Source organism: Chelonia mydas, chromosome 2 (assembly GCF_015237465.2).
Source record: "Chelonia mydas isolate rCheMyd1 chromosome 2, rCheMyd1.pri.v2, whole genome shotgun sequence".
Lineage (NCBI taxonomy): Eukaryota > Metazoa > Chordata > Testudines > Cheloniidae > Chelonia > Chelonia mydas.
The window spans coordinates 220,378,579-220,393,131 of NC_057850.1; the positions used below are offsets into that span (position 1 = coordinate 220,378,579).

At 41.2% G+C, this 14,553-nt stretch overlaps 1 protein-coding gene across 3 annotated transcripts in view; it reads left to right on the forward strand.

Moving 5' to 3' along the window:
- Nucleotides 1–14,553, forward strand: part of SLC25A40 (solute carrier family 25 member 40) — a 91,243-nt gene that overhangs the window by 13,895 nt on the left and 62,795 nt on the right. For 2 of the 3 annotated variants that reach the window (XM_027829019.3, XM_007066720.4), the window contains exons 3-6: nucleotides 792–851; nucleotides 3,666–3,772; nucleotides 6,420–6,487; nucleotides 10,529–10,653. In XM_027829019.3, coding sequence (XP_027684820.2) covers nucleotides 792–851; nucleotides 3,666–3,772; nucleotides 6,420–6,487; nucleotides 10,529–10,653 — 360 coding nt within the window. The remainder of the gene's footprint in view (nucleotides 1–791; nucleotides 852–3,665; nucleotides 3,773–6,419; nucleotides 6,488–10,528; nucleotides 10,654–14,553) is intronic. The other variant, XM_043541261.1, reaches the window with a different exon arrangement.

Here is a 14,553-nt window from a genome sequence, read left to right on the forward strand (position 1 = left end):
AAGACTGTAGACTCCATAGAGGGGACTGACCCAGGTTTCAAGGGTGTACTATGGAGTGCAATATTCAGTGGGGTGAGGAAAAACTGTTTCATCTAAATGTTGCCCAGTCTAATAGGGTTGAGAGTTTAGACTCTGTGCTTTTATTTTGGTAACTAACTCTAACTTTTCACTTACAATCTATCTTTTGTAGTCAATAAATTTGTTTAACTGTTTATTTTTACCAGGGAGTTTGCCTGAAGTGTTTGGTAAGGGTGGTTGCTCAGGTTTACAAAGGCTGGTGTATATCCACTTCCCATCAATGAAGTAGTGAACCAATTAATACATTTGCACGGTTTGTCTTGAGCAGTGCAAGATGATATATTCCTGAGGTACAAGGCTGGGAACTGTGGGGGATTTGGCTGGTGCCTTTCTCTGTGTGATTCATGAGTGGCTTTGGATACATTCATGCAATCTAGCTGGGTGTGGGGCTCCACATGCGGTTGTGCTGAGTGATAGCAGCACCTGGAGGGACTTGCTGCTTGTCACTAGCAAAGCATTGTGAGAGACCACCTAGGCTTGAGAGTTAAGGGGGCACAGCGGTCCCACAGACCCAGGCTGCACCCCAGGGATCCAGTCACACCTTGCAAAATGATTATTTTCTTTTTCTGAGAAATAATTATTGTAGTAGTTGTGGAAGCTCATGACATTGCATCAGAATTGATGTGCTGCTACTCTTCCAGGGCTTGCAGTGTGTTCCTAAGGAGGAAATAATACATCAAAAAGTCATGTGATTCTTTTTTGGTCTGTTTTAGTGACACCTTTTGATGTTGTCAAAATTCGACTGCAAGCCCAAAGCAATTCATTTGCTAATGGTAAATATACAGGTTTTTAAATAATTAAAGTAATCTGATATCTTTATAAATACTTTCCATCTTAATAATTTTCTCCAAATCTATTTTAAGTGTACTTCTACTCTGAAAAATGATGGTGTAAGGTTCTGTGTTTGTCTCAATGGCTTTAGTTCGAATTTGCTTATTTTTTTAAAGAAAAGATTCCCACCCCTTCCTGCCCCAACTTTCTGGTCCTAGTTGAGTCTGCAGAGCTGAAAGTCCAACTGTGTGTTCTTTCTGACTTGCATGTCATCTCTAGTAGTAATGTTTTTGAGGTCCAAATTCTGCCCTCCGGTACAACTCTGCAACTCCAGTATTGTTATATGAGTTGTACAGATGTAACTGAAAGCAAAACTTGATCTTGCAGTTTGAACTAGGGTTAACAACCCTCCCAGTTTTACCAGGAAGTCTCCCGGAATCAGGCTCTATCTCCTGGAGGTTACTGAAGCTAAACTGGGAGATTTTAGGCCTCTAAAAGTCTGGCGGCACAGCAGGGCTAAGGCAGGCTCCTTGCCTGCCCTGGCCCCACGCCACTCCCAGAAGTGGCTGGCACGTCACTGCGGCCCCTGAGGCAGCAGGGGGGTCTCTGCGTGCTGCTCCCGCCCCGAGTGCTGACTCCGCAGCTCCCATTGGCTGGGAACAGTGGTCAATGGGAGCTGCGGGGCAAAGCCTGGAGGCAGAGGCAGCGCGCGGAGCCTCCTGCCCCCCTCTCCAGGGGCCACAGGGACGTGCTGGCTGCTTCCAGGAGCAACGCTGGGCCAGGGCAGCAAGAAGCCTGCCTTAGCCCTGCTGTGCCGCTGACCAGGAGCTGCCCGAGGTAAGCGCCGCCTGGCCAGAGTCTGAACCACTCACCCTCTCCCGCACCCCAACCCCCAGCCCTGAATCCCCTCCTGCACCCAAACTCCTTCCCAGAGCCAGCAGCCCTGCCGCACCCCAATCTGCTGTCCCAGCCCTGAGCTCCCTCCCGGAGCCTTCACCCTGCTTCCCCTCCCCCCCCAACCCCCTGCCCCAGCCCTGAGCCTCCTCCAGCACCCAAACTCCCTCCCAGAACTTGCACCCCGTCCTGCACCCCAACATCCTGCCCCAGGCTCAGCCTGAAGCCCCCTCCCACACCTCAACCCCCTGCCCCAGCCTGGTGAAAGTGAGTGAGGGTGGGGGAGAGTGGGCGGGGCCTCAGGGGCGGGGCAAGGTTGTTTGAGTTTGTGTGATTAGTGTGTGATTGGCAACCCTAGTTTGAATTTATTTGACAATTATGTTGATGCTGAGCCAGAGAAAATTCTAGTTCTCTCTTCTATAGCTGTGTTGACTCTATGATGTCAATAGGAGTAAAAAAAGTAGCAAAAACTTATTTTAGTCAATTGAGTGTCCAGGGAGGTTGAAGTGTTCTTACTTAATTTCAGACCTGAAAGTCGCAATTCTTCAATTAAAAAACTTCAAAAACAGACTCCAACGATTAACTGCAGAAGTGGAATTAATTTGCAAACTGGACACCATTAAATTAGGCTTGAATAAAGACTGGGAGTGGATTGGTCATTACACAAAGTAAAAACTATTTCCCCATGCTAATTTTTCCCCTACTGTTATTCACACCTTCTTGTCAACTGTTTGAAATGGGCCATCCTGATTATCACTACAAAAGTTTTTTTTCTCCTGCTGATAATAGCCCACCTTAATTGATTAGTCTCGTTAGAGTTGGTATGGGAACCTCATTTTTTTCATGTTCTCTGTATAGATTATATATATATATAATCTTCCCACTGTATTTTCCACTGAATGCATCTGATGAAGTGGGTTTTAGCCCATGAAAGGTTATGCCCAATTAAATTTGTTAGTCTCTAAGGTGCCACAAGTACTCCTCGTTCTTTTTGCTGATACAGACTAACATGGCTACCACTCTGAATTAGGTATAACTCAGTACACCCAGGAAGATCTCTTATGTAAGAAGGTGCTGTTTTTACATAGTCACTCTTCTGACCGCATCAGTATTTCGACTATGAAGAGCACAGGAGCATTCCAAAACTATATACAGTCGAGTAAGGAGAAATAGACATCCATATATTTCAGTTAAATATTCCTACAAGAGATTTATTATTATAAAACCATGATTACTGAAATCCTAATTCAATAGTAAAGCCCATCTCCAGAGTTTGAGGAGAATTTTGAAAAGGAGCAATAATTCTTATTTGGTCACTTGCGTGAACAGAAAGCTAAAATGATATGTTGTGGTCTTACACTTCTGTCAAAGATGTATCAATTTTTTCTTGCTATTTACTTATATATAATTAACAAAGGAGAGAGAGAGCAAGAAAAGAAATAAGATGGTGATCAAAATACGTAAGTCCCTGCTCTGCCACAGACTTCCTGTGTCACCTTGGGCAAAGTCATTTAAACTCCCTGTGCCTCAGTTTGCCCATTGGTAAAATGGAGATAATAGTACCTACCTCACAGGGTAGATGGTATAAATGAAATCTGATTTAATTATATCCAAATCCTTTCCTGTTTTCTTGCTCCTTCAACAGCCACTAATGTAGCGCCAGCTCCATTAATCCTTAACTCTAGGTTTTGGAGTCTGGGTAAGCAATTTCATTTAGTCTAGCTGGGATGTGTTTGGTAGGTGTTTTTGCTGCTCTCCTCCCTTTCCCTTTTTAATACCAGCCTTTATTGGCTTTCCAAGTTTATTCTGCCCCAGTTGTCAGACCAGCATATTTGTTTCCTATATGATTGATTTAGAAATGCTATTGAATGGTAAAGATATTGCAGGAGTTAACTGTTTCCTTATATGTAACTTTTTATTAGGAAAATGTTTTGTATACTCCAATGGCCTCATGGATCATGTATATGTCTGTGAGGATCAGAACAGCAAATCCTGGTATAAGAAACCTGGCCATTTCAGAGGGATGTTGGTAAGGAAGTTATATTTATAATACTAAGTATATTGGGAATGTGTTAAAGATAAACACTGATATACTACCAATTAAACCTCTTAAGGAGTTCATGTACTATCCAGTATTGTTTGAGAGGGATTTCATATTGCAAGACAATATCACTAGGAGTGTACATACTTTGACAGTGCAGATTTTATAGAAGATTTATCAACATGTTTAAATATAGCAAGTATCTCATAAGATTTTTGTTTTTCTTTCTGACACACTACTTACTGTAAAAGAGTAAGGTTCAGATCCATGCAGATCAGATTGCAGGGTTGGTTTTTGCACTTTCGTTAATCAGCATGCAGGACCTAAGCTAAAACCTTAAATGTAGACACAAAACAGTACTTAGTAGCTCCCATATTATTCCTTTTCCTTTTTTTTAAATTGGAACTTCAACTCTAGGAAGAGTGGATGAATGCTGAGCTTATTATTTTTGTGTGTCCAGTTTTGTGCTGATTTCCAAGCATAATGGCTCGTGCAGGGCCTTGCCTTATCCAGTCAATGCACATCTGACAAGATCTGCTGGGTAGCTAATGGTATACTGCGCATATGTGCATATGCAGAATACCATTCCTTCACTTTAAATTATGGTAAAAAGTTCTAAAAATCATAAGTGTCTGAACCAAAACTAGAACCAGGTCTGTTGGTTCCACCCACAATTCCTAAGCCACTATTCTGAGTTCCATTTTATTTTAGTTACTTTTATCTGTTATAACAATACAATTATTAATAGTTATCCAAAGTGTTTGAGAAGGGATCTGTCTTTTTTTCTCTCTCACACACATTCACCTAGAACAATCATAGACTAATTAAGACAAAGGAGAGGTGGAAAGGGAAGCCACAACTTCTTCCTGCCAAGATACTGACCCACTGATCTTCCCTCCCCAGTCTGAAATACATGCATAATAATAATTATCTGTACTTACTGTACTATTCTATCTGCAGATCTTTCAGAATTTTACTGAGTTGTATATGCATTATTAGCCCAATTTAAAGGTTGTCCTAGTTAAGTACAGGGGTGAAATCCTGGCTCGATTGAAGTCAATGGGACCAGGATTTCACCAGGTGATTTGAAGCAATTTTGTAGAAGAGACACTAGAATCTAGAAATTAAAGCACAGGACTCCACTTCAGCCACCAGATTTCTTTTCTTAACTCTTTTGTGTAAACTTACTACATAATAGAGGTATTCAAGAATTTTCTAAATTTCAGTGAGCTTTTTTGCAATTTTAAAAATTATTCATGAAAAGTATTGGGGGATTTTTTTACGAGCTTTTCACGTGATTGAAGTTTTTTGAAAATTTCAGTGAATGTTCACAAAATAGATTTTTTTCCCACAAATATTTGTCTGCATTTTTCAATCAACTCCACTGTGTAATCTTTAGTAAGTCACTTAAATTCTGTTTGTTTGGTAAATGATCTTATGCACATTTCTCCATTGGCATTTTGGTGGGGAATACAAGAGGAGGATTAATTTTACCAGATTCTGGAGTTTTCTTTTACTTTTGGAAAGTAGTTATGGACAATTGAGGCTAATTAAACTGTCCTTTATTACCATATAATTGGGTGTCTAATTTTCAAGAAATTGCAGTTTTTAAAAAAATATTTTAATATTTTTGCCCTTGAAAGCCTCTTGCATGAACTAACATCAAATTCTGTTAACACAGCATGTAACTAATAAGATGCATGTTTTCCCTGCTCAGTCATTACTTTTTGTTGCATCCCTTCTCGCGTCCTTCCTCTGTACTGTTTTAGACTGTAAATTCTTTGGAGCAAGTTTGTAAAGTGTCCAGCACACTTTGGGCCCTGTGTACACATTAATTATCTTGCTGGAATCACATCACAACAAAAAGTATATTAATTAGGGGAACAAACGTTTGGCTAGATCCTCAGCTAGGGTAAGTCAGCTAATGGAACTGTGCCAATTTACCTCCCTTGAGGAAGTGGTTCTTTATATTTAATGATATAACAAACAAAGGGCATATATTCAAATGCAGTACAGGTAGGTAGTGACAGAAGATCATCATCCTATAATGATTGGTGACCAATCTGAAACTAGCTAGTAGTCCACATAGTTTCTATCGGCGGTGTCTACATCACCATAAAACCCCATCCTAATTGGCCAAGCATAATATTCATTTTTGCTGTTAGAGGTCAAGTACTAACTAAGCATGGAGAGTGAATTATCTTCTTATACTTGGAGGTAGTTCTTTCAGGTGACAGTAGAGGTGTGTGGGTGGGATAGTTTGGGGAAGCTTTCACAGTTGCTGCCTGTGCTGTACCTGTTTTGAAAGTAATTTGTTCCCAGTCATATCCATCAAGCTTCTTTGATGGCTACTGATGTTATAAACTAAGGTCCTGATCCTGCAAATATTTATGTACATGCTTAACTTTATACATGTGAATATTCTGATTGATACCAGTGGAGGAACTAGTACTTAAAGTTAATTATGTGTGTAAGTATTTACAGGATTGGGGTGTTAGTGTGACAAACCATTTTTAGTGTACTACTTTCTCCTGCAGTGTATTTTTAATTCCATCTCCTGCCCACCAACATAATTGTTACATGAATTGGAGAGTTAAATAACTAACTAATGATCTGCATTTGGTTATTATTTTAGGATGCGTTTGTGAAAATTATTAAAATAGAGGGTATTAAATCACTATGGAGTGGACTTCCTCCAACGCTGTAAGTTACAATTTCATATATTCCATAACATGTTTTAAAGGGTGGTTATACTTCATTATTTTGACCAGTGAGTATGCTTATTCCTAAGTGTTTAATTTTAGACAATTTACAAGTTTCCCAAGTTAACTTATCAGTTACATCTGGAAACCTTCAGAAGCAAGACTATAACTTCAGCCAGACAATGAGATTTCTCCATCCAGCCTCTTTGATGCATCCTCAGTAGCTGTGCAGAGACATCAAACCTTTGACTACCAGTCTTATGCTAATACCTTTCACACTTCCAAGTGCAATATCATTGTTCCCTCTTTGTCAGGTGGTTTTTTGAGAGCATCATATCATCCTGGCAAGAACAGGAATTAAGGCCCAGATCCATAAAGGTATTTAAAGTTCCTAACTTCCATTGAAATCAGTGGAATTTAAGGGCTCAAATATCTTTTGGGATCTGGGCTCAAGAGCTCTATCTGCAGAGTACCAATACTGCATTTTTCATGCCAAGAAAGTGGCTATCAAGGCAAACCTATCATTATTCCTTAAAGCAAACTCCATAACCTATAAATCACAGAACATAGTGCTACAATCTTCTTGACCCAAGCAATAGCACTAAGTATGCCTTCAGTGTCCACCCAGCACTATAACTATATAAAGACAAAAGTGAAGCTCTGATGAGATAAAGCTTGTTACTTGTGGTCTAGCTTGTTACTTGTGGTCTAGCACCTGGCTATTTCAAGGCTTTAAGGTCATAAGTATCTGAGCCCTGGTCTACACTAGGACTTTAGGTCGAATTTAGCAGCGTTAAATCGATGTAAACCTGCACCTGTCCACACGATGAAGGCTATTTCGACTTAAAGGGCTCTTAAAATCGATTTCCTTACTCCACCCCTGACAAGTGGATTAGCGCTTAAATCGGCCTTGCCAGGTCGAATTTGGGGTACTGTGGACACAATTCGATGGTATTGGCCTCCGTGAGCTATCCCAGAGTGCTCCATTGTGACTGCTCTGGACAGCACTCTCAACTCAGATGCACGATTGTTTGCCGTTGCTCTGACGCAGGGAGGGGCGACTGACGACACGGCTTACAGGGTTGGCTTACAGGGAGCTAAAATCAACAAAGGGGGTGGCTTTACATCAAGGAGTATTTCAGGCAGGACTTCACGGAGGGTTCCAATAAGAAATGGTGCACCTAAGTTATTGTTCTTATTGGAACAAGGAGGTTAGTCTGGCCTCTGATTGATACATGGCTAGATTTACCTCGCTGCACCTTCTCTGTGAGTGACTGCAGTGTGACCTAGAGGAATGAGTCCCCTAGACGGGGGGCTGGGTAGGGGGGGTTTGCAAATGAGTACAGAACAAATCTGGTCTATTTCTTGTTTTGATCCACTCCATCTATCTTTTACATCTTTGGCTGGCAGCAGACGGTGCAGAAGCACTGCATGCCATCCACATCTCATGGCTGCTCAGCAGAAGATGGTACAATAGGACTGCTAGCCATCCTCATCTCTTGCCTGCCCGGCAGAAGATGGTGCAATAGGACTGCTAGCAATCCGTATCACCTGCCTGCTCACCATAAGATGGTTCAATAGGACTGACTGCAGGACTAAAGAGAATGACTTGATCAAGTCACTCCAAATTTAGTCCCTGCGCCCATGTCTGCCCAGGCGCTCCTGATCGACCTCACACAGGTGACCAGGAGCACCTCGGACATGACGATGACGGCTACCAGTCCTATTGCACCGTCTGCTGCCACAAGGCAATGGGTTGCTGCTGCTGTGTAGCAATGCAGTACCGCGTCTGCCAGCACCCAGGAGACATACGGTGACAGTGAGCTGAGCGGGCTCCATGCTTGCCGTGGTATGGCGTCTGCACAGGTAACTCAGGAGAAAAGGCGGGAAACGATTGTCTGCCCTTGCTTTCACAGAGGGAGGGAGGGAATGGGGGCCTGACGATATGTACCCAGAACCACCCGCGACAATGTTTTAGTCCCATCAGGCATTGGGATCTCAACCCAGAATTCCAATGGGCAGCAGAGACTGCGGGAACTGTGGGATAGCTACCCACAGTGCAATGCTCCAGAAGTCGACTCTAGCCTCGGTTCTGTGGAAGCGCTCCGCCAAGTTAATGCACTTAATGCACTTAGAGCATGTTCTGTGGGGACACACACACTCGAATATATAAAACCGATTTCTAAAAAACCGGCTTCTATAAATTCGACCTAATTTCGTAGTGTAGACATACCCTAAGTGGATCAGGTAGTATATACCTGAGCCAGGCAAGACAAAAAGTTATTCTTCAGCACTCAGTCTACACTTCCTAGGAATAGAAATGGCCTCTTGGGTGGAGGCATACATTGCTTAGGAAGGAATCTGCACTGTTGCCTAATTGTTCTCCATGCATTTCTTCAGTAAATATATCAAAGCTGACTTGTAAGCCTCATCCAGTGTTGTTTTAGTGACAATGGTGTTGCATGATATAGTAACTCAGGAAAAAGACTCTATGCGTATTTATTTCAAATTCTGTTTTATGTTAGGCTAAGTTGTTTTACCTACTTACACACTGATGATAAAATCCAACTGTAGGATCTGTGGTCCTTATTATGCTAAAGAATAGGAAAATTTAGATGCGCTTACCCCAACATTTTCATTCTTCAAGAAGTAAGATCCACAAATGTGACCCATGCTGGATAAGATAAAAGAATCACTGTCCAATAGCTAAGTGAGTAACAAATCTCAGTTTAGTAAATAGAGCCCAGATCCACAAAGGGACTTAGTCATTGTGATACTGAGAGTTGTGGCACCTAAAAGTTAGAAAATCTCAGCAACACTGTGATCCACAAAGTCTGAGTTAGGCACCTTGGCTCCCTGTACAATGAATTGGGACAGATAGTGATCCATAAAGCTAGCTTGATAGGCAGGGGAGTTGCCTAAGCTAGCCAATGGGAGATGCAAAGGAGTGGGGCATGTGCTTATCCCCAAACCTGTCATAGAGATAGTGGTTAAGTTCAGGCATAAATAAACCTGCCTATATAGCATGATCTTGCCCCCTTCCATACCGTCCAGCAGAGGGGATCTTACGGTATGTCTACACCGTAGTAAAATACCCACAGCTGGCCTGTGTTAGGTGGCTTGGGCTAAGGTCTATAAAATTGCAATGTAGACCAGTGCTACTCAAAGTGGTGGTCCGCAGACCAGTCAGCTGCACACACGTTGAAAAAAAAAAAAAAAACATTGCTGGACTCCACATCAGATAGCTTGAGAAGCACTGGTGTAGACGATCTGGTTTGGGAGCCTGAGCCCAACTCCGAACATCTACACTGCTGTCTTATAGCCCTGAAGCCCAAGCCATGTGAGCCTGAGCCAACTGACACCAGCCAACTGTGGGTGTTTTATTGCAATGTAGATATACCTTTAGAGTCCCAGTGCATGGATTTAGAATTTTCTTCTGAATTTCAAATGTCCTTGTTGCAGCAGATAGTGCTTGCCTTTAACCTAGGCAGTAGTATATTGACTATTTGGGAGGAAAAACTAATTGGGGTTATGTTTTTCACCCTAACATGCATCAACATAAGATTCGGTTTGGTAAGAAATTGATTATTAGATAAATGTTGTTTGTCATAATCATTAAAGGCCAGATTGTGCCACCCTTGTCCGTATTGAGTAGTACCTTTACAGCATGAATAAGGGTGGCACAAACTATCAGACTTGAAAGAAATTGTATGCATTGATAAGACCTCTGAGTAACCTATCAAGGCAGATTATGAAAATAATTGAGTTCAAGAGGAACCCGGTATGCATGTATGTTTACCACACAGTTGGTTAATGGAGATTTGGTAGACATTTGTGAATTGCAAGAGATGGACATGATGAGTTTTTTCCTTCATCCATAACACAGTTGAAATGCTTATCCTTTTTTATTTACTCTCTTCCCCCCCCCCCGCAAACTATACTTGATAACTATATCTATACTTGATAACTGATCTAAATTATGTTGGAGGCATCTAGTTTTCTTTGTGACAATTGATAGACTTCCTTTGTTTTTGTATTTTAGAATAATGGCAGTTCCAAGTACAGTAATTTATTTTACCAGCTATGATCAACTGAGTGAAGTTTTGATATCTAAACTAGGAAAAGACAATGACCATATTCCAGTTCTTGCAGGCTCCATAAGCAGATGTGAGTCATAAATTATCTGTATGTTATGGTATTTTCTTTAGTATTCCTTTTCCAGCTATTTTATATATTAAGCCAAATTTACTATCATTCCAAACTCAATAGTCCTTCCCCCCTTGTGTCAGAATGTTTCACCATCACCTACTTAAGTGGACCAGAAGGGAACCAAGGCTCTCCATCTCTTCTGGGTTCCAGTCTAGGGACCCTGTTGTGAGCAGCTAAGGTCTGCTACTTCAGGCTTCTTGTTACTTTTGTGGATTTCTGTTAGGCTTTTTCCCACAGCGCCTCCCTGGGCTGACTGTAGCTCTACCTCTTTCTAGGCCTTTCATCCATTTTAGTAACCAGAGAGGGATTACAGTCTTTTCGTGGCCACCCTCTTCTTAGCTGGGCTTTCTCCCTTTATGCACACCACCCAACTCCTTCCCCAGCTGGGTTTCACCTTTAGTTGGACCTGGCCCACCCTCCAGGTGCAACCAGATTTACTAATTACTCTCTGTCTCTAGTTAACTATTTCATTACCTGGCTATGGTGCTACCCCATCATATGCTGCTAAAGACAAATTAATTTCATTCTCATGCATTGTCTAATAAACAATAAATAACACTGATCACACTCTAGTTTAAAGATTACTAGCAAAGGAAAAATAATTTGAACTTATGCACCTTTTTGCTTCTTTATGATGTATAAAGAGCTAGATTTTTTTTTTAAACTTTTTTTCTGCATATTTCTACACAAGAAATGCTCTCTTCTTGTTTTCCTAGGAGTCCTTAGGGACACTGGAGAACTGGTAGGATTGGGCTGTGACAGATATAGAACATGGTAGCTGATTGAGGGGGTACTGAATTTTTATTAAAATTGTTTAAAGATCTTTGTCAAACAAACATCCTGTAAACAATTGGGAGACAACATATTGGACTTGATCGTCGCAGTAGTTGGAGTCAGTGAGTTAACCTCTCCCTATATTTACTAGCAGAGTTCCTCAAGGTCAGTCTTGGGACCGATCTTCTAAAATATTTTTATTAATGACTTTGGCACAAAAAGTACGAGTGTACTAATGAAATTTGCTGATGATACAAAATTGGGAGGAGATACAGAGGAGAATCGAAATAGAGGAACGTTTGGATGACCATGAAGACTGGAGTGACAGAAATGAAATGAAATTCAATAATACACAGTGCTAGGTCATGCACTTAAGGGCTAATAATAAGAATTTCTGCTACAGCTGGGTGCTCATTAGTTGGAAGTGACAAAACAGGAGGGAGACCTAGGTGTGTGGGTTTGATCACAAGATGACTGTAAGCCACCAATGTGATGTGGCTATGAAAAAGGCAAATACAATCCTAGGATATGTTAGGCAAGGCATTTCCAGTAGATATAGGGAAGTATTAATGCCATTGTAAAGGGCACTGATAAGACCTCATTTGGAATACTGTGTACAGTTCTGGTCACCCATGTTCAAGAAAGATGAATTTAAACTGGAACAGGTGCAGAGAAGAGCTACTAGGATAATCAGGGGAATGGAGGGCTTATATTATGAGAGGATACTGGATGAGCTTTCCAGACTACTGTACCCCTTTCAGGAATCTGAATTGTCTCGCGGATCCCCAAGTTACACCTCACTTAAAATCTGCTTGCTTACAAAATCAGACATAAAAATGTCACAGCACGCTATTACTGAAAAATTGCTTAGTTTCTCATTTTTACCATATGATTATAAAATAAATCAATTGGAATATAAATATTGTACTTATATTTCAGTATAAAGTATATAGAGCAGTATAAACAAGTCATTATCTGAATGAAATGTTAGTTGTATTGACTTCTCTAGTGCTTTTTATGTACCCTGTTGTAAAACTAGGCAAATATCTAGATGAGTTGATGTACTTCCTGGAAAACCTCTGCGTACCCCCAGAGGTACGCATTCCCTGGTTGAGAGCCTCTGTGATAGAGGGTATGATTGCTGTCTATAAATTCATTAGGGAGGTAAAGATCAGGAAGAGTGAAGAATTATTTAAGCTAAAGGACAATGTTTACACAAGAACAAATGGTATAAACTGGCCAGGAACAAATTCAGGCTGGAAATTAGAAGAAGGTTTGTAACCATGACAGTAGGGTAAGGTTTTGAAACCGCTTCCCAATAAGAGTTGTGGGAATGAACAACTCAATTAGTTTTAAGAGAGAGCTGGTCCAATTTATGACTATAATTCTATGACGGGGTTGCTTGTGGTGATAGGGAGGAGGGCTCAACAGCCCTGGGGCTCGCTTCCGGATTATGTGTCTTATGTTCTTAAAAGATCATGCTTCAAGGTTTCAGCCAGGAATCTGCAAGGGTCAGGAAGGGATTTCTTTCGTCCACGGTTCACCCATGTAGTCTGGGAGGGTTTCTTTTGTTTTTTAATTTCTTTCCTCTGAAGCATCTGGAATGGCTATGTCTGGACATTGGATAGGGACAGCCAGTGCTGTGAGGTGGTAATGAGCATTCTATCTCTCAGGTGCATGGCTGGCTAATTCTTGCTCACGTGCTCAGGGTAACTGATCATAATGTGTGGGGTTAGAAAGGAATTTCTCCCATGTCAGATTGGCAGTGACCTTGGAATGTTTTTGTTTGTTTTTTCCTTTGCAGCATGTCAGTGTGGATCACATGCCAGGATTGTTTGGGTGTATCTCATTTAATAATTTCCCTGTCCCTGCGGGGGCCTCAGGCATCGGTGCATCTTGGTCCTTACTGTTCTGTGCCTGTGGCACATAAGCTAGTTTCCTGTGGGCTGTAATATTTTGGTCTAATTTCAGTGGTTGGGTTTAGTGTGCAGATGTTAGGTTGTTGGTGGCCTGTGATGTACAAGAGTTCAGACTAGATGATCTGGTGGTCCCTTCTAGCCTTAACTCTGTGAAATGTCCTTATCAGCTTGGATGATAGTGAAATGGCTTGTTTGTTAATGAGTCCCCACTCTGTGCTCTTTCAGTTAAGGGGTGAGAGAACTCTCAGTGTACATATCTGAGATCCGAGTCTTCCAACAAATGGAATGCCAGACTTGATATTCCTTATATTTCTAAAGTCAACAAAACAAATAGAAAAGGTATTTAAAATTAAACTGTCTTTTATACACCACAAAGAAGCAAAAAGGGGGAAAAAAGGCAGGCCCATGTTTTCCCTATTGCAAGTCACCTTTAAGTAAGATTTAAGATTAATGAAAGAATTGACATTTTAAAAATCAGATTTATTTATAGAAATACATTTAAACCCATTTGGACCTTGAATTAGGCCTTTGGATCAAGTGTATGATCAAGTTATTCTCACCAGGAAGGAAGGTTGTACAACAGAAATTATTTAGGCCTGGTCCACACGTAAAACTTGTGCCAGCATATCTATGTCAATCAAATGTAATTCTCCCTCCCCCCACCCCCCAAATACTTTTGTTCGGGGAACTGGTATAAGTTATACTGGCAAAAGAATTATTCTGTTGGTATAAGCTATTCTTTACTAGGACTGTGTGCCATTATTAAATATATCAGTAAACCTTTTCTAGCATAAACAAGGTGTTAGGCAACAATTGTGGGAGAGTTAGGGCTTGTCTTTGTGAAGACTTAGGCCATGTCTACAGTTCAATCTTTGGTTGACACAAGTTACAATGGCATGCAATCACCAAAATTAGCATATCCTTCATGCTCCTGCATACTTGGTTTCTTGCAGTGCTACATGTACTGACCAGGGGTGGTCGTGTTTATGCAAAGTGCAGTGCACCACAGGTAGTTATCCCAGCCTGCCATACGCCACCATCTGGCTCAGTGCCTTTTGGAAAATTTTAGCAATGTGTTGTGGGGAAGAAATGAGTGGCATAGAGACCTCTGGGAGCTAAGGATCAAGTTCCCATCGAGCAACTTGGTCCATCCATATCCCATATT